The sequence below is a fragment of the Xenopus laevis genome, chromosome 6S (genome assembly GCF_017654675.1).
Source record: "Xenopus laevis strain J_2021 chromosome 6S, Xenopus_laevis_v10.1, whole genome shotgun sequence".
NCBI lineage: Eukaryota > Metazoa > Chordata > Amphibia > Anura > Pipidae > Xenopus > Xenopus laevis.
The window spans coordinates 111315121-111339209 of NC_054382.1; the positions used below are offsets into that span (position 1 = coordinate 111315121).

At 39.5% G+C, this 24089-nt stretch overlaps 1 protein-coding gene across 9 annotated transcripts in view; it reads left to right on the forward strand.

Annotated features, from left to right (window-relative positions):
* Positions 1 to 24089, forward strand: part of wwp1.S (WW domain containing E3 ubiquitin protein ligase 1 S homeolog) — a 91831-nt gene that overhangs the window by 29710 nt on the left and 38032 nt on the right. For all 9 annotated transcript variants that reach the window (XR_001932130.2, XM_018223844.2, XM_018223841.2 and 6 more), the window contains 5 exons: positions 1066 to 1151; positions 20908 to 21046; positions 22411 to 22535; positions 22752 to 22895; positions 23016 to 23082. Coding sequence is in view for 8 of the 9 variants with exons in the window: in XM_018223844.2 (XP_018079333.1) it covers positions 1085 to 1151; positions 20908 to 21046; positions 22411 to 22535; positions 22752 to 22895; positions 23016 to 23082 (542 nt within the window). In the remaining variant the exon portion in view is untranslated. The remainder of the gene's footprint in view (positions 1 to 1065; positions 1152 to 20907; positions 21047 to 22410; positions 22536 to 22751; positions 22896 to 23015; positions 23083 to 24089) is intronic.

A 24089-nucleotide genomic window follows, 5' to 3' on the forward strand; every position in this document is an offset into this window, starting at 1 on the left:
TTTGAGGAAAGAATAAATGACTACAGGCAGAATATAGATGTGTGGGTTCCGTTAGCCAATGTTAACTAGTCTGGTGTAAAGGAATACTGTTTGCAGAACAATCTTATTGATTCCTATAAGTAGCCTAATAGGATGACACTATGCATTACAGAAATATCTGCAATGCAAAACCCCAGGCCCTACGCATTATGGATAATAGACTCATAGGGGCAGATTTGAATTGAAAATTCGAATTAAAAAAAAAAATGGTATGGTCAAAACTGTCAAATTCTACTAGGGAATGATCCAAACTCGATTCGAGTTTTTAAAAAAAAAAAAAAAAAAAAAATAGAATTCTATTTTTGGGTTTTATCATACTCTGACCCTTTAAGAATTCGACTATTGACCACCTAAAGCCTCAATGTGAGAGGCGCAGTGACCAATTTAGAGTTGTTTGTTGCCTTCCTGACATTTGAGTTTTTTTCAGAGAAAAAACTGGAATTGAGTTTGGTCGAATTCAATTTTGAATCGGTAAAACTCGTCCAAGTTTTAGATATTCGATTTTTTTTTTTTATATAAATTACCCCCCAGTCAAATATAGAGTATATTAATAAAAAAACTCTCATGAATTCAAAATTCGACCTTTAATAAATATGCCTCTCCATATCGGCAGTTGCCAGCAAAGAATTTTTTTATTAAGTAAAGAAAAAAGCCGTCTCTTTACTAATTGAAACTTGCAAGTCATTTTCTATGACTTTTTTTCATTTAAATAAAAACAGTGAATAGAACACAATTTATTCTAAGCACAGTAAAGCAGAATATTATTTAAAATAGGAGTATACGTTTTATAGTGTCCCTAAACAGAGCCACAATTCCGTATCCCTTTTTGTAAGAAATACAATTTTTTTTCCACTCGACTGTGCAGCAGATTAACATTTTTTTGCCCATTTTAACTTTGAAATTACCTCTGTACTTTGAAATGTACAACAAATTCACCCATGACCGTTTGCAGTGGAGCAAAAATGTCAGATAAACACCAGCTATCCAGTGTTGTGCTCCATGATAACTGTGACTCTCGATTTCTAGGCCTGACCTGTAACCTGACATGGCCACAGCCTCGCCACGGCCGGGGAATCGAAACAGTCGTGACGGTTTACAGCTGCACGTGACAGGTAATCTTTCATAACAATCAATATTAACACTAAAATGATGGTTTTGATTGTGCTACAGGTATGGGACCTGTTATCCAGAATGCTCGGGACCTGGGGGTTTCCAGATAACGGATCTTTCGTAATTTGGATCTTCATGCCTTAAATCTACTTGAAAATCATGTAAAAATTATATAAACGCAATAGGCTGATTTTGCTTCCAATATGGATTAATATATCTTAGTTTAGATCAAGTACAATCTACTGTTTTATTATTATAGAGAAAAAAAAAATTTGGATTTTTCTGGAGCTTTCTGGATAATTGATGAACTGATTTCTGGATAATTGATCCCATACCTCACCTACCTCACTTAGGCATCAAAGGCTTTGACTCCTAGAAATATCTGTCAACACAACTAGGCCCTAATTCACTGACTATGGCTCTATCTGAATTATTTTGTTGTACTTACAAAACAGGCTACACAATACTACTATTCAGCAATGTTGTGGAAATAGACGGCAGTGTCAGAAATTGAACCTGAGGGATGCCAGAGCTGACAACCTAACTTAAGTTCTTGTAGTAGGCCAAACTATTGCAGTACAGTCTATTGCTCAATTTGCCAAATACTGTCCAGTACAGTTATGGGATCCATTATCTCAGGTATCCAGAAAGCTCCGAATTATGGAAAGGCTGCCTGCCATAGATGCCATTTTATCTAAATAATCATTTATAAAAAGTATTTCTTTTTTCTCTGTAATGATAAAACAGTACCTTGTATAGGTATGGGACCTGTTGTACAGAATGCTTTGGACCTGGGGCTTTCTGGATAATGGATCTTTCCGTAATTTGGATCTTCATACCTTAAGTCTACTAGAAAATCATGTAAACATTAAATAAACCCAATAGGCTTATTTTGCTTCCAATAAGGATTAATTATATCTTAGTTGGGATCAAGTACAAGGTATTGTTTTATTATTACAGAGAAAAAGGAAATCATTTTAAAAAAATCTGGATTATTTGGATAAAATGGAGTCTATGGGAGTCGGCCTTTCCGTAATTCGGAGCTTTCTGGTTAACGGGTTTCCTAATATGTATCCCGTACCTGTTCTTGATCCAAACTAAGATATAATTAGTCTTGGTATAATTAGTATTGGAAGCAAAACCAGCTTATTAGGTTTATTTAATGTTTATATCATTTTCTAGTAGACTTAAAGGGCATGTAAAGGCAAAAAAATAAAATCCCATTTTTACTTTCTTTAATGAAAAAGAAACCTATCTCCAATATACTTTAATTAAAAAAATGTGTACCATTTTTATAAGAAACCTGACTGTATGCAGTGAAATTCTCCCTTCATTTACTGCAGTGGATAGGAATTGTCAGACGGTCCCTAACTGCTGAGCAGGGAAACAATCATACTTATGAACAGCAGGGGGAGCCCCCGCCTTACTTCCCAGCCATGCAGAACTCAAGCAGCTTTGTTTATGATGATCCCTAAACAGCCCAGACCACATTGAGCATGTGCACGGTCTTGGTCTTGCAAAGATGTTTAATAAAGTTACAAGATGACAGCCCCTTGTAGCCAATTTTGAAAGCATAAATTATTTGTTTGATTAGGCTTGTGGTGCAGTAAGTTCATGTTTATATTTAGTATACACAATACAGCATTTCTAGCCTTATTGTATTTTAGACTTTACATGCCCTTTAAGGTATGAAGATCCAAATTATGGAAAGATCCATTAACTGGAAAACCCCAGGCCCCAAGCATTCTGGATAACAGGTCCCATACCTGTACTGGTTGGAGCTCTTCAAATGGTGGCCCAGTACTTAACTAGCAATAAGTCACCCATCTATCTACTCGATTATTCACCATATATCCGCTATTAGGTGTATGGCCTTTCAAGGGACACATTCTCTACCACCATTTTCAAGGAGAAGATTAGCTGCTTAGTGTGGCCATTCACCATGTTGTTTACTTAAATAGATTATTTAGGCCAGAGAACGCAGTAAGTGCCATTGGCTTTAAAGAAGAATGAAAGGATAAAACACATAGGTGGGAGGGTAAATATGTTTGGTAAACTCGAGAGAATCAGACCACTAACTTTGTGGTCTGGGGCAGTGGGTCTTTCAAAAAAAAAAAAAACAAAGTACTTTTCTTGAAGAAAGATTCTATGCATGAGTCTGCCCATTGTTTGCTGGGGATTCTTGGGTAATTGGACTTGCCAATTACAGTTAAAATTACCTCTGCCTCAGGACAGAGAAAATGAGTGGCTGACTCAGGATATGATTCATACATTTTAAAAAAAATTAATGTAAACAAGGCTCCAGGGCCTAATGGCATACACCCCCGAGTTCTAAGAGAGCTTAGTTCAGATTTAGACCAGCGCCTATTTCTGATTATCTCAGATTCACTTTCATCTGGTATGGTGCCTATGGATTGGAGAAAAGCTGATGTTATGCCAATATTTAAAAAGGGATTACGATCTCAGCCTGGCAATTATAGGCCAGGTGGGCAAATTATTTGAAGGCTTGTTAAGGGATCACATTCAAAATTTTGTCCTAGTGAATGGCATTATGAGCAGCAATCAGCATGGCTTTTGAAGGATAGATCATGTCAGACAAATTTGATTGCTTTTTATGATGAGGTAAGTAAGATGCTGGACAGTGGGGGGGCAGTAGATGTGATCTATTTGGATTTTGACAAATCGTTTGATACCATGCCCCACAAATGACTGCTTTCTAAACTAAGGTCTGTTGGGCTTAAAGGAGAAGGAAACCCCCTGGGCGCAAAACCCCTCCCCTGTGTTGCCCCCTCTCCCTCCTCCCCCTGGCCTACCTGTCCCCCTGGGCAAATGCCCCTAACTTGTTACTCACCCCTCTGCGCAGGTCCTGTCCATGGAGTTCACAGTCGCCATCTTCTCCCACGGGCATCTTCTTCCTGCTTTGACCGGCGTCTTCTGGCGCATGCGCAGTAGGAACATTTACCGGTACTGATCTACTGCGCATGCGCCGAATGTCACAAAGTTTTCCGATTTCACTTTGTAACATTCCTCAGGGGGACGACTTGCGTTAGGAGCCGAAACGTTGGAATAAAAACCATTTTTTTCACTTGGAAAAGACCCAGAGTGCGGTTCATTTGTTATTTTTGTATTTACTATATAACCTGCACCTTGGCATTTGATATATATATAAGGAGTGCACCAGGTCGATAATTTGTGTGTGTATATGTATATGTATGTATATATATATATATATATATATATATATATATATATATATATATATATATATATATATATATATATATATATATATATATATATATATAATATATATATATATATATATATATATATATATATATATATATATATATTATAATATAATCAGTGCTATCCAGTGTGTTCGAGGTGGAGGGCCATATTTGGTCAATATTAGATATTGGAGGGCCTGACCAGAACAGCCCATGTTTCCGTTGTAAGAACATCTTTCCTTTTCAAAATCATTCCTGTATTTTTAAACCATACTTATGGCAATGAAATTCCTATTTTTATTCTGATGCTGCATTCACTATGTTTCTATAAAATGCTATAAATAGGCAGCATACTTCCCCATAATTTATTAAAGGAGAAGGAAACCCCCTGGGCGCAAAACCCCTCCCTCCTCCCCCCTGGGCAAATGACCCTAACTTGTTACTCACCCCTCTGCGCAGGTCTTGTCCACGGAGTTCACAGTCGCCATCTTCTCCCACGCACGTCTTCTTCCTGCTTTGACCGTCGTCTTCTGGCGCATGCGCAGTAGGAACATTTACAGGTACGGATCTACTGTGCATGCGCACAAAGTTTTCCGAATTCACTTCGTGACATTCGGCGCATGCACAGTAGATCTGTACCGGTAAATGTTCCTACTGCGCATGCGCCAGAAGACGACGGTCAAAGCAGGAAGAAGACGCACGTGGGAGAAGATGGTGACTGTGAACTCCGTGGACAGGACCTGCGCAGAGGGTTGAGTAACAAGTTAGTGGCATTTGCCCAGGGTTACAAGTAGGCCAGGAGGGAGGGGGGGCAACACAGGAGGGGGAGGGGTTTTGCGCCCAGGGGGTTTCCTTCTCCTTTAAGGGTAATCAATGTCTGTAGAGCTGGGTAAGCATAACATGTAAGCATAGCTGAGGGCCCTGAATTTTGGACACATATCCATCAGTATCCTCATCATTTTGGATGGCCTTACCAGAACAGGGCATGTTTCCTCTTTAAAAACATCTCCCCCTTTTCAAAGTCATGCCTGTATTTTTAAACCATACTTATGAAAATGAAACCCCAATTTGTATTGAGATGTATAAATATAGGGCATTAACACTGTTTTTATAAATAGGCAGTATAACTCCCCCATTAATTAAAGGGTGTGTAAAGCCTTTACTTTCCTACCATGTATATAAGTCGGGCACATCTCCCCCAACCAAATAGCATTATTTGTACTGCATACACCTCCAGCGTCATTACATTTCCCTAAAAAAAATAGCTTTCACCGGGGGCCATTTTCCCTCTGACACATCATCAGTGCATGTATATCTGCAAACAGCACATATGTGATGTAAGGTGAAGAATGCAGTTTAACAGACAATCTGAGTTGCAGAAGAACTGAGCATGCTCAGTAGCCAACAGCTAAAGGCAGGGGGCTGAGGAGGAGAAGGAATCCTAAATGATTTAGAGGTCGCTTCAGCCTTACTATTAACCTTTGAACAACCAGAGTGGCACATAATTCGAGATTTCAAAGATGCTCTTCAGTGATTAAATCTTTGTGTGGGGGTTTACATGTCCTTTAAAGTATGTAGAGCTGGGGAGAGCCTGTTCTGTGTAAGCATAGCCGAGGGCCCTGTATTTGGTAGTGTATCCATCAGTATCCTCCTAATTATTGAAAAGATGCTGACACCAGAAAATAACCCTTTTATTTGTATTTGTCATAACATTGTTTTTGAATGCTATTTATAATTTTGCCATAAAAGTATTTGTGTGCTGCTTTTATATTACCTTTCTTACCCCCCCCCCCCCCCCCATGTTCCTTTATGAGGGGGCTGCCATATTTGAGCAGGAATAGTTAGAAACTCTGACAGACTGAGTAGTGACAGTTAGGTTGGCAAAACAGTCAGGTTTAGGAACTTTAAGTAGCAATAACTTACAAAATCAGAACTAACAGAGAAAAACAATCAACACAACCCATAGGCAACTTTTAATGTAGATTAAAATTTTGAAACAAAATGTTTAGTGTTAGTTTCACTTTAAAGTAAATCCTACTGGAACAAAGTTGGGTAGCACTTTTTTTTTGCAAAGCAGGGGGGCATTAGCAATGTTTCAAGGCACAAATGACTTTGTTTGCTTGACAAAGAGCCCTGTAGTGGTTGGAACATTACCCCATTGCTTTTAAAGGGCATGTAAAGTCTAAAATAGAATAAGGCTAGAAATGCTGTATTTTGTATACTAAATATAAACATGAACTTACTGCACCACAAGCCTAATCAAACAAATAATTTATGCTTTCAAAGTTGGCTACAGGGGGTCACCATCTTGTAACTTTGTTAAACATCTTTGCAAGACCAAGACTGTGCACATGCTCAGTGTGGTCTGGGATGCTTAAGGATCAGCTGCTTGAGTTCTGCATGGCTGGGAAGTAAAGTGGGGGCTCCCCCTGCTGTTCATAAGTATGATTGTTTCCCTGCTCAGCAGTTAGGGACCATCTGACACAGCTGTAAATGAAGGGAGAATTTCACTGCATACAGTCAGGTTTCTTATAAAAACGGTACACATTTTTTAGTTTTTCTCTTTCTCTTTTTTTATCAAAGTAAAAATAGGATTTTATTTTTTTGCCTTTACATGCCCTTTAATGAAGTTTGGGAGTGCTGCCTAACTTTACTCCAGGTAGGGCACAACTGGGTCCACCCAGTAACCCCTACACTGTTTAGTACGGCTTCTTCTGTTATTAAAGAACAATGGAGCCCAAATAAAGGGTAAGCCTTAATAAATGATTAGACAAATTTCCATATGTGGTAAGCAGAAGGTAAGACGCAAAGATGAAAGAATGGTAAATGTTAGAGCGTATGTTGGCGAGACAAAGCATGAGAAACGGTGAGGTCACTGGTAATAAAATGCTATTTTTTTGCAGAATATTTTGCTTGGAAATTGTTGAGCAAAACAAACCTGTGTGTGCATGAAGCATTTCAGGAAACATTATCGACATCATAATAATCACCATTTCAGCCTCACCTCCTTACGTACGTTGTGCAGCTTATCCAGTGCTGCTGTTCCTCTTATTATAAATGCCTTATATTTACATCTAATTTCTTTGACATTGGACAGCCGCCTTTATTTTTCTATGTATTTTTGTGCAGTACCCTACTGGGCTCAAGCATTAGATTTAAATGACTATTGTACATCCTGTCCTGAGATCCTGGAGCTAAGAAAGTCATCCGGCTTTTTTCCTGTTCATCTTATTTTGCTCGTATTATTGGTTTTGCGTTTAGTTATTTTCTCTTTGTGACATCTGAGAGTTACTGTAGCAACTGTGTGCAAGCTAGGGTTATATATTTACATATTCTGACCATGTAAATATATAAAAATGCTACAAGCAACCAATATAAACAACTGTCCATATTGGTATTTTTGAGGATAGGTGGAAGGGCCAGCTCCTGCTTAGATTTGGCAGGCTCATAAGCGGACAGCGTTTACACTGTTTTTCAGATTATATCTTAATGATTTGGATGCTTTAAACACCGTATTTAGGAAAGCAGAAGTACTTTTGGCTGTATGTGTTTAAATTTTTAATCAAGATTTATGAGAAATTGTAGAATTGGGAAAGTTGTGATTACCACTAATTTTTAAAAGCATTAGGTGGGGGTGCAATGAGACTGTGACCACAAAATACATATAGACAAATACAAGAGTCCTCTGCACTCGACCCATTATCAAAATATTCAAGGGATCCTGTCATCGGAAAACATGTTTTTTTCAAAACGCATCAGTTAATAGTGCTACTCCAGCAGAATTCTGCACTGAAATCCATTTCTCAAAAGAGCAAACAGATTTTTTTATATTCAATTTTGAAATCTGACATGGGGCTAGACATTTTGTCTATTTCCCAGCTGCCCCTGGTCATGTGACTTGTGCCTGCACTTTAGGAGAGAAATGCTTTCTGGCAGGCTGCTGTTTTTCCTTCTCAATGTAATTGAATGTGTCTCAGTGAGACATGGGTTTTTACTTTTGAGTGTTGTTCTTAGATCTACCAGGCAGCTGTTATCTTGTGTTAGGGAGCTGTTATCTGGTTACCTTCCCATTGTTCTTTTGTTTGGCTGCTGGGGGGGGAAAAGGGAGGGGAGTGATATCACTCCAACTTGCAGTACAGCAGTAAAGAGTGATTGAAGTTTATCAGAGCACAAGTCACATGACTTGGGGCAGATGGGAAATTGACAATATGTCTAGCCCCATGTCAGATTTCAAAATTGAATATAAAAAAATCTGTTTGCTCTTTTTAGAAATGGATTTCTGTGCAGTATTCTGCTGGAGCAGCACTATTAACTGATTCATTTTGAAAAAATTTTCCCATGACAGTATCCCTTTAAGGACATTGAAACATTTTGTGCCTTAAGCTACTAAAAATGCCTTACCCTTTAAACAAAACAGGTATTGTTTGTCCGTATATTGCAATATATTTAAGCTGGCCAACTACGTCAGTTGTATCAATTCTTTACAATTGTATTGTAAAGAATTGATACAATTGTTGCTTATATTCCACAGATACTGCTAATAAATGTAGCCACTAAATGTAGCAAATTGTAACAGTTCAGATGCTCCTGGGTCACTGAGCTGCCAGACTGAAACACCAGAGACACAAACATTAAACTTTGAATCTTCAATTTTGGAATAACAGATGGAAAGCATTTGAAAAAAGTCTTTTATTTCTGGCGTTCAAAAAGTGTTTGAAAGGTAAACAACCCCTTTAATGTAAATACAAGCTACCCTTTAGGGTCAGGGCACACAGGCAGATTTAGGGAGATTAGTTGCCCGGTGACAAATCTCCTCTTCTTCGGGGGAGACTAATTTCCGCAAACTGCCTTCCCGCCAGCTAAAATGTAAATCGCTTGCGGGATGGCACTCGGAACGATTAGATTCACTTCGGGAGACTTCGGTAAATGAATCATGTTTGGGTGCTGTTTCCTTGCACCATTACTAATCCTCAGAGAAGTCGGATATGCCTCACTAGTATAGCCCGACCAAGGGCTTCTTTGTGTGACAATTACTTGTTATCCAGCCTACCTCTTCATCACCAATTCCTCATACAGCAAATGTGTGTGTGTAAAGCACACCAGCACAGCAGTACAGCAGACCATTTAAAGGGGACAGAGTATAATAATTGCAGTGCATGTTTCTCCCCTGCAGTGGGATTTTGTATTGGTTATGGCTTCTATCATCCATCGTCCTCTGTAAAGCATGTGTTTCTTTTTTTATCTGAAGGGCTGGGTAAAACGAGTAAAGTCATTATTTCCTCTTGGCTACAAACCGTATTTGTCTCTCGGTTAAGCAAAGGGGTCCAAACAAATGATGTTTGCATGAGGAGCCAAGCTTACCTTTCCCTGCTGCCCCCAGCTGCTGCCCCATGGTGTGCCGGACAGCAGTAAGGCAGAGTCTGTTTTATCAGCTGCCTTCAGGGCTTCCGGATGGTTTTTCTGCTTAGCGTAGCACTATCCCTCATACTACTGTTTACAGCGGGATACATCTAGCTAACTGCTTCCAAATCAGATTTAATTGAGTGAAAACAATGCCGCTTTTGCACTGTATTATAGTAGCTACAGGGATCCTCTAGGGCCTCCCGCCAGCTTCTATCATTCCTATGTTAACCGTATTCTGTGCTTGATATGCCATGAAGTAAGTGCGGATTTTTCTTATTACCATTTGCAATGCTCACAGATCTGATTTAAAGGGGAACTATTGCGAAAAACAAAATGTTTGCTAAACAAATGGATTCCTGCAATCCCTATGGAGTCTCATAAAGTAGTAGTTTTGAGGAGAGCACTCAGAAGCAATTCTGCTGTGAATATTATTTATTCCAAAATGACATCACACACAACATGTTTCGGGCCTTACGTGCCCTTTCTCAAGTGTAACATTACATTAATACTTAGTTGAGCCTCCTTTTGCAAATGTAACAGCCTCTAGACGCCTCCTATAGCCTTTGATGAGTTTCTGGATTCTGGATGGCGGTATTTTTGACCATTTGTCCAAACAAAATCTCTCCAGTTCAATTAAATTTGATGGCTGCCAAGCATGGACAGTCTGCTTCAAATCATCCCATAGATTTTCCATGATATTCAAGTCGGGGGACTGTGTCGGCCATTCCAGAATATTGTACTTCTCCCTCTGCATAAATACCTTTGTAGATTTTGAAGTGTGTTTAGGGTCATTGTCTTGTTGGAATATCAAACCCCCGTGTAACTTCAACTTTGTGACTGATGCTTGAACATTATCCTGAAGAATTTGTTGATATTGGGTTGAATTCATCCGACCCTCGACTTTAACAAGGGCCCCAGTCCCTGAACTAGCCACACAGCATCAGCCCCACAGCATGATGGAACCTCCACCAAATTTGACAGTAGGTAGCAGGTGTCTTTCTTGGAATGCGATGTTCTTCTTCTGCCATGCAAAGTTCTTTTTGTTATGACCAAATAACTACATTTTTGTCTCATCAGTTCAAAGCACTTTGTTCCAAAATGACAGTGGCTTGTCTAAATGAACTTTTGCATACAACAAGCGACTCTGTTTGTGGGGTGAGTGCAGAAAGGGCTTCTTTCTTATCACCCTGCCATACAGATGTTCTCTGCGCTGAATTGTAGCTGACCCCAGTATCTGAAGTCTTTCACCTGCATTTGGCATAGTTCATACACTGAGTGGCATGGGGTGATTTTTTTGTATGCACAATACAGAATTGTGGGTTAAATTGTTCTGACACTGTCTCAAACACATTGGGGCAAATTCACTAAGCACTGAAAATGCGCTAGCGACGCCTTTGCCGCACTTTGCCAGGCGAAGTTTTGCCAGGGCCCCGCTAATTCACTAAAATCCGAAATCGCACTCAGGGAGGCAAAGGTAGTGAAGTTGCGCTATCGTTAATTCGTCAAGCAAAGCAAAGTTGCGCTAGCAATGCCTAATTTGCATACGGCGCCAAGTTAAAGTACAAATACTTTAGGAAATACATTACACTACACACGCCTGGGAAAGCTTCATAGAATAAAATAGACTTGTTATTTTGCCCTAAACATGTGCCCACTGTATAGTTTAGGTGCCATATGTTAGGAGATGGAAGGGGGGAAGGAGGGTACCCCCCAAAAAAATTTACGATCTTTTTCAGCCTTTCACCCTTAAAAAAGTAAAAGACGCCAGCGTTTTTTGGGATTTCCCCTGGCGTAAGGGTGCGAAGTAGCGCTAGAGTAGGTCCACTTCATTAGCGAATTTACGCCATCGTCCGTTAGTAAATTGGCGAAGTAACCAAATGACGTCACAACGGTGAATTTTCGCTAGCGTTGGCCACTTTGCCCTTTAGTAAATTTGCCCCATTGTTCTTTGTTCTAAGAAGGGCATGATGACTAGGCTGAAACAAAACACAACCACCCTTTCATTTAAAGTATGTCATACATTTGGCCATGAACATAAGCCATCGACATGAACTGACAGTAGTTAAACTCTGACAATGACTATGCTTTCTGGAACATCTCAGGCTGTGCTCCCATGTTTAATTCGCAAAGGACTTGCGTTATGCAGCTTTTTAGATGTAGGTGATTTGAATGGGAGACTGGAATATGAATAGGAGAGGGCCTGCATAGAAACATGAGAAATAAAAATAATTTAAAAAAAGTAGCAATAACAATAACTGTGTAGCCTTACACAACATTTGTTTTAAGATGAGGTCAGTGGCCCCGATTTGAAAACTAGTAAGTCAGAAGAAAAAGTCAAATAATGAAGACCAATTCTATAACATACTTTAACTTAAAGGTGAACCACCCCTTTTAAAGCTGGCAGTAAGACAAAAGCGCATTTGTGTACTTTACTGTGAAGTGGTTTAGTATATGTGGAGAATGAATGTAGTTAAATGGTGAAATCAAGACAAATACACTTTGAGCAGAACAAAACTGTGTGATTTATATGGTTAAGTGTATTCAGCAGGTTCCAGACACATTGGTTCCAATTTTGCTCCCCCTAACAGATAAACGTTGGCCTTGCCTCTGCGTAAACAGAAATAACAAAACCCATGAAGCATAAGTACCTGTTTATATTGGTTCCCTTTTAGTATTCCAGCATTGGAATGTTCATCATTTTAATGCTTTGTAGACTATACGTCTACATTTATATGCCCATAACAACTTTTGTTGCTGCAATATTGTAGAGTATAAATTACGGATGCACCGAATCCACTATTTTGGATTCAGCCAAATCCCCGAATCCTTCATGAAAGATTCGGCCGAATACCGGACCGGATCCTCATTTGCATATGCAAATAAGGGGCAGAAAATGAAAAAGTCGGAAAACATTTTTTTACTTCCTTGTTTTGTAACAAAAAGTCATGTGATTTCTCTTACCACCACTAATCTACATATGCAAATTAAGATTCAGTTCGTCCAGGCACAAGAATCCTGGATTCAGTGCATCCCTAGTATAAAATACCTGGGGCCTTCACATTTCTGTATCCTTGAAGGTCTCAAAGTAGATTGAAATGTCCATATGCAGGTATAATTATTTCTTTTTTGCATATTGTGTACTATGTTGTGTTATTCTCATGCAATGGTGAGGAATTGATCAGGTACAACCAACCCTTGCTGGGTCTTCATGTCTCCAGAAATTTCACTATGGGGCTTACAGTAAAGGTGGCCATACACAGGGAGATCTGCTCTTTTGTCCCAAAGATCGGATCAGAATGGAGGCAATACTGGTGGCCGGATCGCGGGGCCGCATCAACGAAACATATGCGGCCGTGATCCAATGGTATTTTTTACCCTGCCCAATCAACATCTGCCCGACTTTCGGGCAGATATCAATCCGGGAAGCCCATCGAAGGGCCCCAAACACGGGCCAATTAGCTGCAGACTCTTGTATGAGGGCCTTAAGGCTGGGCATACACTATACAGGTATAGGGACCAGTTATCCACAATGCTCGGGTCCTAGGGTTTTCCAGATAATGGATCTTTCTGTACCTTAAGGCTACTAGAAAATCTTGTAAACATTAAATTAACCCAATAGGCTGGTTTTGCTTTCAATCAGGTTTTTGTTATATCTTAATTTGGATTAAGTACAAGGCACTATTGTATTATTACAGAGAAAGAGGAAATTGTTTCGAAAAATTGTGATTTGGATAAAATGGAGTCTGTGGTAGACTGATTTTCGGATAACGGCTCCCATACCTGTAATCTGATCATGTGGCCCCCGGGCTCAATATTGGATTATTATTAGGGGCCAACAGAGACCCATCAGGAGAGGTGACACAGGCTTTGGCCGATGTAGCTAGTGTAAACAAGCTTTAAAAAAACATGTAGATGGACTGATTGATATGAAACCACAATAACAATCCTTTTTGTTTCTTTTGGATCTCCAGTCTAAAGTGTTTGTTTAGTCTGGTGAAATAGTCTACACCCTTGTTTGATTTGGCAGCAGTGACTAATATTACTTATCTGTGTCTGCAGTGCAATGCTGTAGCTTCTAATTTCCTGTGCATGCGCTTTTATTCTGTATGTTAAAAGAAAATTATACCCACCCAAACAATGAAGGTCTCTCTAAAAATATATTGCTCATATGTAAAACAAATACAAGAGTCCTCTGCACTCAACCCATTATCAATATATTTAAGACAAAGACATTTTGTGCATACTGCTACTAAAAAATGCCTTACCCTTTAAACAGGTCAGGTGATCCCACTGGTGTCTAATAAAAGGGCAGCCAAGTTTGGGAGTTTTACTTTGAAAGCAGCTAGTAAGTTGCAGGTAAAATTTAGTCCCTTTGTAAAATGTATAATGAAGCAATATAATTCTTAATGAATCAGATGAAAATTGAGCATAGGACTGGCCAGATATGGAATGACTTTGACGTAGTTGGCCAGCTTAAATATATTGCAAATTTATGGAAAACAATCCCTGTTTTGTTTAAAGGGTAAGGCATTTTTCAGTAGCAGTATGTACAAAATGTCTCTGTCTTAAATATATTGATAATGCGTTGAGTGCAGAGGACCTCTTTTGTATTTGTCTATATGTATTTTGTGGTCACAGCCTCATTGCACCCCCGCCTAATGGTTTTTAAAAATTAGCGGTGAGCACAACTTTCCCTTGTTTGTTATCCTCATATGTAAAACCCTTAGATTGTATGATTCACGGTGCACACAAACAAACCATACGTTCGGTCACATGAGCCAATTAAAAGACAAAGTTCTGTCTTTTGCTTCCACATTTCTTCCTGTTATAGTTAGAGCTGCAGTATTTCTGGTCAGGTGATCTCTGAGGCAGCACACAGACCATCATGGTGACTCAAAGGAAAAGATGAAAGCAGGCAATATTTACTTATAAAGTGTATATATTCTGATTTGGTAAGATTCCTTAATTTGCCACTTAATTTGATATAATCTATTCAAAAACAGGAATAACAATGATGGTACAGTTTTCATCTCCAGCCTATCTGCATATGGGGCCCTCCGACGGGGCAAGCCAACAGATATCTGGCCAAAAATAGACTAGATGTAGATTGGGCAGGTTTGATTTTCATATCTGATCAAGACCACGCCGATTTGTTCATAGCAGTTTTCACCTCCAACAGCTTTAGGCCAAATAATGAATTAGCCCAATATCACCCGCCTTTGATGGAGAAAGATCTTCTAATGTATGGTGTCCTTAAGGGTCAGGATACACAGGCAGATTCGGGGACCGGTGACAAATCTTTCCGCCGGCTAAAATGAAAATCGCTAGCGGGATGGAGCGATTTTGTTTTCCGAAGTTTTCTCGTGTGACAATTTAGGGCGACTTTGGACAGTAGCTCAAAGTGCCACCCCGCCTGCAATTTACATTTTAGCTGGCGGGGAGGCAATTTGGGGAAATTAGTCGCCCCGAAGAAGAGGAGGTTTGTCGCCGGGTGACTGATCTCCCCGAATCTGCCTGTGTGCCCTGACCCTTAAGGAACTGTCTGACAATTCTGATAGTGCTGCTTCTTGATCCGAAAGCAATCTGTACTGGTGTCAGTAGGGAATAGTTTTAGGTAGTTGTCCACCAGCTCAGCTGAAATGAGCTGACTTAGTAGCAATACAAATGTGGCTTTACAGATCATCTGTTTTCTCTTTCAAAAAACTATTGCACTGTGAGGCTACAATTTTATTATTGTTGCTTTTCATAACTTATGTTTCTATTTAGGCCCTCCTTTGTTTATATTCTAGGCACTCGTTCAAATGAGTAAAAAATGTAAGCTGGACCTAGCCATCAGAAAGCTGGCGAAGACATCCAGTCACTCCAGCCTTTATACATTATATTTTTGGTTTACTAACTATATTAGAAACATGTTTTTATTTTGCACAGTCTTATCTATTTACCTAGTTTTTATTTTTACACTGAACTGTTCCTTTAAAGTTAATTTAGGGTTGGGGCTGACTGGCAGATTCGGGGAGATTTAGTCGCCTGGCGACTAATCGCCTCTTCTGTGGGGCGACGATCTCCCCAACTGCCTTCCGTCCGCTTGAATGAAGAATTGCCTGCGCTAATCCAATCACAGCGGTTCGATTTCCGAAGTTGCCCAAAGTTTCCTCGTGAGGCAATCGAAACGCCACAAGTGCATTAGCACAGGCGATTCTTCATTCAGGCAGATGGAAGGCAGTTCGGGGAGATTGTCACCACGCAGAAGAGGCGATTAGTCGCCAGGTGACTAAATCTCCCCGAATCTGCCAGTCTTCCCCAACCCTTAAAGGGACACTGTCATGGGAAAAATTTTTTTTTTCAAAATGAATCCGTTAATAGTGCTGCTCCAGCAGAATTCTGCACTGAAATCCATTTCTCAAAAGAGCAAACAGATTTTTATATTTTCAATTTTGAAATCTGACATGGGGCTAGACATATTGTCAATTTCCCAGCTGTCCCAAGTCATGTGACTTGTGCTCTGATAAACTGCAATCACTCTTTTCTGCTGTACTGCAAATTGGAGTGATATCGCCCCCCTCCCTTTCTCCCCCAGCGGCCAAACAAAAGAACAATGGGAAGGTAACCAGATAACAGCTCCCTAACACAAGATAACATCTGCCTGGTAGATCTAAGAACAACACTCAATAGTAAAAACCCATGTCTCACTGAGACACATTCAGTTACATTGAGAAGGAAAAACAGCAGCCTGCCAGAAAGCATTTCTCTCCTAAGGGCTATTCCACACGGGGAGATAGCGACGCGTTTGCGGTCGCGGCGACAAAGCAACGCGACCGGCGCAGGCGACAGTTTTGTATGGGCGCCTATGTAAAAACGCCTGTGCTAACCACACGAGGCGATGCGCTTTTCAACAGTCGCCTGAAAAAGCATTTTCAGGCGACTGTTGAAAAGCGCATCGCCTCGTGTGGTTAGCACAGGCGTTTTTACATAGGCGCCCATACAAAACTGTCGCCTGCGCCGGTCGCGGCGACTGTTGCGGCGCTTTGTCGCCGCGACCGCAAATGCGTCGCTATCTCCCCGTGTGGACTAGCCCTTAAGTGCAGGCACAAGTCACATGACTGGGGGCAGCTGGGAAATTGACAAAATGTCTAGCCCCATGTCAGATTTCAAAATTGAATATAAAAAAAATCTGTTTCCTCTTTTGAGAAATGGATTTCAGTGCAGTATTCTGCTGGAGTAGCACTATTAACTGATGCGTTTTGAAAAAAACATGTTTTCCCGATAACAGGATCCCTTTAAAGTGCACTTTAAGTATTTGGATAATGTAGGTATTGAAAAGATGTTGTCACATAGGCACAGGTGGAATGTTTGTCTATTTGTGGCTTTACTTTGTGGTCACATGAGCACTTCGACAATCTGGTGCCCCCCTTGTTAGAGCCTTGGCTATGAGCTGTAAAGCAATTCAGGAAGAAAGTAATTTATATATATCTTTTAAAAAAGTACTGGGTGTTTCAGTCCAAAAATGAGTAATTTGAGAGCATGTGATGATCATCTGCTTTTCCAGTCAAGGAATTTTTCACAGCCCCCACATTGTTTTGTATGCCTTCCTCTTTCTTGTACATCTCTGTTGAATATGTTTTTGCTATAGTCCTGCGCGGGTCCATTTTTTGGAACCCGGACCCGCAACCTTACCCACTTAGACCCGCTACCCAACCCGACCCACAAGTACCTTATCCGCAACCCGCTGACCATCAAGAATCAGGAAGTGCTGTCGTAAACCGGAAGTGCCAACATCGGAAGTAGTTGTGATCAGAAAAAAAGATGTAAAAAAAAAACGCTATTGAGAAGACCCGCGGCCCGACCCGCCGAACCGCTGACCCCCGTCCATACCAGCACCCACAACTTCTACCCACAAGGTACCGCGGGCTTTTGCGGATAACCCGCGGGTACCCGACCCGCTGCAAGACTCTAGTTTCTGCTGTATGAATAATCTGATTATGACAGTTTGTCTGTAAAAAGGCTATCTGATCACTACCAAGACATTTCTGGTAGTACAGGTATGTGAGCTGTTATCCAGAATTCTCGGGACCTGAGGTTTTCCAGATAAGGGATCTTTCCGTAATCTGCATCTTCATACCTTAAATTTACTAGGAAACCAAGTAAACATTAAATAAACCCAATAGTTTGGTTTTGCCTCCAACAAGGATTAATTATATCTTAGTTTGCATCAAGTACAAGCTACTGTTTTATTATTATTATAGAGAAAAAGGAAATCGTATTATAAAATGTAAAATATTTGGATTAAATGGAGTCTATGGGAGACAGGCTTTCCGTAATTCAGAACTTTCTGGATAATGGATCCCATACCTGTAGTATTAAATCTCGAACATTTTGTGTGCTAACAGTGGCCCTTTATTTTATACAGAGGAGTTGGTGAGGCAAGGCTTTGGCATTTCAACCTTATTTATCACAGCCATGGCATTCCAAAGTGTCAAAAAATGAAACATCTTGTCATCCCAACACAAAGTGCTCTACAATATATTTTTGTTCCTGTTATATCACATTGGGCCAGATTCAGTTCAACAAGGGTTGAAAGTCCTTTCTCTTATCGTATTGAATCTGGCACATTACAGATGCTAGTATGGTCCTAAAAGGAGAACTAAAGCTTAACCAAAGAAGTAGCTAGAAATGTTGTACATTATGTTTTGTGCTTCTGTACCAGCCTAAGGCAACCACAGTCCTTTAGCAGTAAAGATCTGTGTCTCCAAAGATGCCCCAGTAGCTCCCCATCTTATTTTCTGCTGATTCACTGCACATGCTCTGTGCTGCTGTCACTTACTGAGCTTAGGGACCCACTCACAATATACAGTACACATAGTATAGAAATGTCACAATAGAAGGCTGATGAGTAATTAATAAGATAATTATACCAACTACCTGAAACTCAAGCATAGCAAACTAAATTAAGAAGTAACCAGGAGCTGGAGATAATTACTACATGGCAGCACAGAAACCAGTGCAATTAGCATAAGAATTTAACATTCAGTCCTGCGGGATTTTCTTGTATTACAGGCCAACCTCCTTTTCTTCTTGATAATCTGCAATGACCCCTAAATTTAGCTTCTCAACAGCTGCTCAGAGCCCACTGAGCATGTGAGTGTCACAGACACTTTCCAAGATGGTGACCCCCCCCTGTGACAAGTTTGAAGTGCTGGATCATTGCTGCTATTGAGAAACTGAAACTTTTTTAGCCACATTCATTTTTAGGGTTTAGTTCTCCTTTAATGATGGTGTATTACAGATCTGTACAGAGTTAAGTTCTCCTTCAAGGCACGTTACTTCATGGTTTAATGACAGTGATGCATGCAGTAGCTTAATGTCGTGAGCCCATAATGAACGTGGTCAAACTGCTGCTTTATAAGCCTTTATACACATAACTTAATATATAGTACAGGTATGGGATCCATTGCCTGGAGACCCATTATCCAGAAAGCTCAGAATTACTGCAAGGCTGTCTCCCATAGACTCCATATCCAAATTATCCAAATAATCCAATTTTTTAAAAAAAATTTTTATTCTTCACTGTAATAAAACAGTATCTTGTACAGATTCTTGATCCAAGCTAAGATATAAGTAATTCTTATTTGAAGCAAAACCTGCCTTTTGGGTTTATTTAGGGGGTTATTTATTAATTTCCAATTTTTTCTGGTCGGACTTTTAAAGCGGAAAACACCTTTTTTTTTGTTAAAAAAAATAAATTTTTCGTGATTTATTAAAACCTATTTTAAAAGTCCAAATAAAACAACTCAGGCCTGCCGAGTTCATGTAGAAGTCAATGGCAGATGTCCCGTTTGGAAGACAACATGATTTGCACTGGGTTTCGTGCAATAATCTGAAAATGGTTTCCAGACGATAATCTGAAAAAATTGCAGTTTTAGGGCCTCAAATCCGAAAAAGCCACAGTTTTTGGCGACAGATCTGATTTTTTTTCCATTATTTTATTAAGTCTTTTCCCACACAATGTGAAGTCTGTGCAGATTTGGTCAGAATGGTTTTCTGAAAATTGTGAGAAATTTTTGGATTTCGGTAAATAACCCCCTAATTTTTTACATAATTTTCTAATAGACTTAAGGTATGAAGATCCAAAAGATCACTTATCTGGAAAGCCCCAGGTCCAGAGCTAGAGTCCTGCAGCGGGTCAGGTACCCGTGTGCGGTACCCTGCGGGTAGCCGGTAGAAGTTTCGGGGAGCAGATATAGTCGTGGGTCAGCGGTTCTCCGGGTTTGCAGGTTGCAGGTCTTCTCAATAGTGAGTTTTACTCCTTTTTTTTTTCTTATCACGCCTACTTCCAATGATGTCACTTCCGCTTTACAATGATAGCGCTTCCTGTTTTATTCCTTTTTTTTTGATCACGGCAACATCCAATGACGTCACTTCCGGTTTACAATGACAGAACTTCCTGTTTCTTCCTGGTCAGTGGGTCGCGGATTGGGTTGCGGATAAGGTACTTGCGGGTTGGGAAGCAGGTCCAAGCGTGAAAGTATGCGGGTTGCGGTTCGGGTTTAACAAATTGGTTCCACGCTGGACTCTATCCCGAGCATTCTGCATAACAGGTCCCATACCTGTGTATGGAAAGGCAACATATTCATGGATGACTCTGGAAAAATTGTTATAGTCTGGGTGTTTGTTTAAAGGGCATGTAAAGTCTAAAATAGAATAAGGCTAGAAATGCTGTATTTTGTATACTAAATATAAACATGAACTTACTGCACCACAAGCCTAATCAAACAAATAATTTATGCTTTCAAAGTTGGCTACAGGGGGTCTCCATCTTGTAACCTTGTTAAACATCTTTGCAAGACTAAGACTGTGCACATGCTCAGTGTGGTCTGGGCTGCTTAGGGATCGTCATAAACAAAGCTGCTTGAGTTCTGCATGGCTGGGAAGTAAGGCGGGGGCTCCCCCTGCTGTTCAGAAGTATGATTTCACTGCATACAGTCAGGTTTCTTATAAGATAGTTCCATTTTTATGTATATTTTGCAATTAACTCCATTTACTTGTGATAGAGCAATAGCTATCCATTTATTACAGAGCATATGGAGATCTGTTCACCATTTATATATGTCTGGTTGTTGGTTTCTAGTGTCCTGTGCCAAACTAAAGAGGAAGAAGAATTGGTTTGGAACGACCGTATATACAGAGCTAGCCGTTGATGGTGAAACAAAGAAGACCGCAAAATCAAGCAGCTCGAGCAACCCCAAATGGGAGGAACGGTTAACTGTGTAAGTAGGATTTTACAGTATTTCCCTTATCTTTGGTTACTTGTCTTTATGGGGTATAAATTGGACCTGTTAAAACTTTTTTTAGACTCTAGACAGGGGGTGGAGCTTCAATGTAGTGGGGCATGACAGTGATGTGACGGGGACAGGGCCATGACATCAGGGGCAGGCTATGCCCTGATGATTGGTGTGTCGCTGCGTCAATCATAGAAAATCCTGCCCGGTTTTCCTAATTTGCACTTCTCCATCCAAAACTTTTTCCCACAGTTCCTTGCATCCCGCTTTTCCTTTTAAAGAAACCGTTCACTGTAAAAATAAAAACTGGGTAAATAGGATGTGCAAAATAAAAAGTTTCTAATGAAATTAGTTAGCCAAAAATGTAATGTGTAAAGACTACAGTGACTGGATGTCTAACATAATAGCCAGAACACAACTTCCTGTTTTCAGCTCTCTAACTCTGAGTTAGTCAGTGACTTTAATGGGTGCCACATGGGACATAACTGTTCAGTGAGTTTGCAATTGATCCTCAGCATTCAGATCAGATTCAAAAGCAACAGTTATGACCCACGTGCCCTCCCCCTCCAGTCACTGATTGGTTACCAGGCTATAACCAATCAGTGGAAAACAAGAGCTGCAAAGCAGGAAGTAGTGTTCTTGCTATTATGTTAGACATCCAGTCACTCCAGCCTTTATACATTCCATTTTTGGCTAACTAACTTTATTAGAATTTTTTTTATTTTGCACAGTCTATCTATTTATACAGTTTTTATTTTTATACTGAACAATTCCATTATATTCAAAGTTTGTTACGTACTCTATATATGTTACATATATATATATATGCTATATATGATGCCTAATACAGTTCAGATTAGGAAATAACTCCGCATTTTTTATGAAATTGACCTCCCGTTTTAAAAAAAAAAAAAGTATCTTCTCTTAAAGGAACAGTAAAACAAAAAAAATGTATGTAATGACAATATCATGTACTGTTGCCTTGCACTGGTAAAACTGATCTGTTTGCCTCAGAAACACTACTATTGTTTATATAAACAGGTTAAATAGTGGATAACAGTTACTACCATTATGTTCTACAGAGCTTATCTGCCATCTACTGTGTAACCTGAGCCTTTTCTCCTTTGAATGGCTGCCCCCATTGCTACACAGCAGCTTATTTATATAAACTATAGTAGTGTTTTTGAAGCAAACACAGCAGTTTTACCAGTGCAGGGCAACTCTGCATCATATTTTTGCTTTAAAATACTTTAATTTTTTATGTTACTGTTCCTTTAAACTTCTCTAAAATTCTATTCTCTTAACTATGGAAATTTTATTTAATTGCGCATTGCATTCTGTCTGCCTTTTAGGAGTGTAACCCCGCAAACTACACTTGAATTTAAGGTATGGAGCCACCATTCATGGAAAGCTGACGCATTGCTTGGCAAGACCATTGTTGACTTAAAGCAAGCTTTGGAGACCCACGACCGAAAGTGTAAGTGACCAGTTGTGTACTAATGTAGACGTGATTTGTTTGAGTCAGTATTGCCCTAAAAGCTTGCAATTAAACATATATTCAGTTACCTACATTAGTCATCTTCATTGGGAAGATGAGCCTTGCAGTATAACATTATTAACATTGGTGGCCTATGAAGGCTTATTTGTCAATCTTGATCTTTTAGTAAGTTTTGAAATAATATTTTTTCCCCAGTGGAAAGAGTGAAAGAACAACTGAAACTTTCATTGGACGGCAAACACGGCACAGTGCAGACCGGCGAGCTGACCGTTATTTTAGATGGATTAATTGTGGAGTCAGAGTCACTTGCTACGTTAAACTCAGCTGCCACTCCAGCCAGTAAGTTGTATTTCTCCTGTTCGCAACAGGAATCTTCCATGAAGACTGGGAGTTGTAGTTTAACAACTGTTGAAGACTAATGATTATAGAACTAATTTCCATTTTATTTTTTGTATTTAGGAGAAATCCAGCAAAATGGGGATGCTGTCCGTGAGAATGGAGAAACCTCTTTGGATGCAAGACTTGGGTATGTTTCCCACTTTCCCTTCCTTAATAGGAATATATGTTATATACTGTACATATATATAGTGAATAAAGTACCCCCTATTGTAAAATATAAGGATATTATAAGTCACAGAGGAGTTCCATGATCATATAAAAGCATGAACCGAAGGCCAAGTGTTTTTATATAGGTCATGGAACTCTGAGGTTACTTCTAATATCCTCATATTTTCCAACAAGGGGTACTTTATTTTTTAAAATACACGAGTCATGTGACAAAAATTACATCACTACTCACCATTTATAACTGATGAAATCACTAGTCACCGTTTATATAGTGAATAAAGTACCCCCTCTTGTAAAATATAAGGATATTATAAGTTACCGAGGAGTTTCACGACCATATAAAAACACGAGGCCTTCGGCCTCGTGTTTTTATACAGGTCATGGAACTCCGAGGTAACTTCTAATATCCTCATATTTTACAACTGGGGGTACTTTATTTATTATAATACACAAATTTTAGTGAGTCATGTGACAGAAATTACATCACTACTCACCGTTTATAACTGATGACATCACTACTCACCGTTTATAAGGATATAATTTACAAGATATTCACGGCTTTTGTGTATTATATAATGAATAAAGTACCCCCTTATGTAAAATCTAAGGATATTATAAGTTACCGAGGAGTTTCATGACCATATAAAAACACGAGGCCGAAGGTGAGTTCTAATGTCATTTCTGTCACATGACTCTCTGAAATTTGTGTATTATAATAAAGTACCCCCAGTTGTAAAATATGAGGATATTAGAAGTTACCTTGGAGTTCCATGACCTGTATAAATGAAACTCCTCTGTAACTTATAATATCCTTATATTTTACAAGAGGGGGTACTTTATTCACTATATTTTGCAACTAGGGGTACTTTATTTATTATAATACACAAGTTTCAGTGAGTCATGTGACAGAAATGACCTCAGAACTCACCGTTTATAACTGATTGCATCAGAACTTACCGTTTTTAA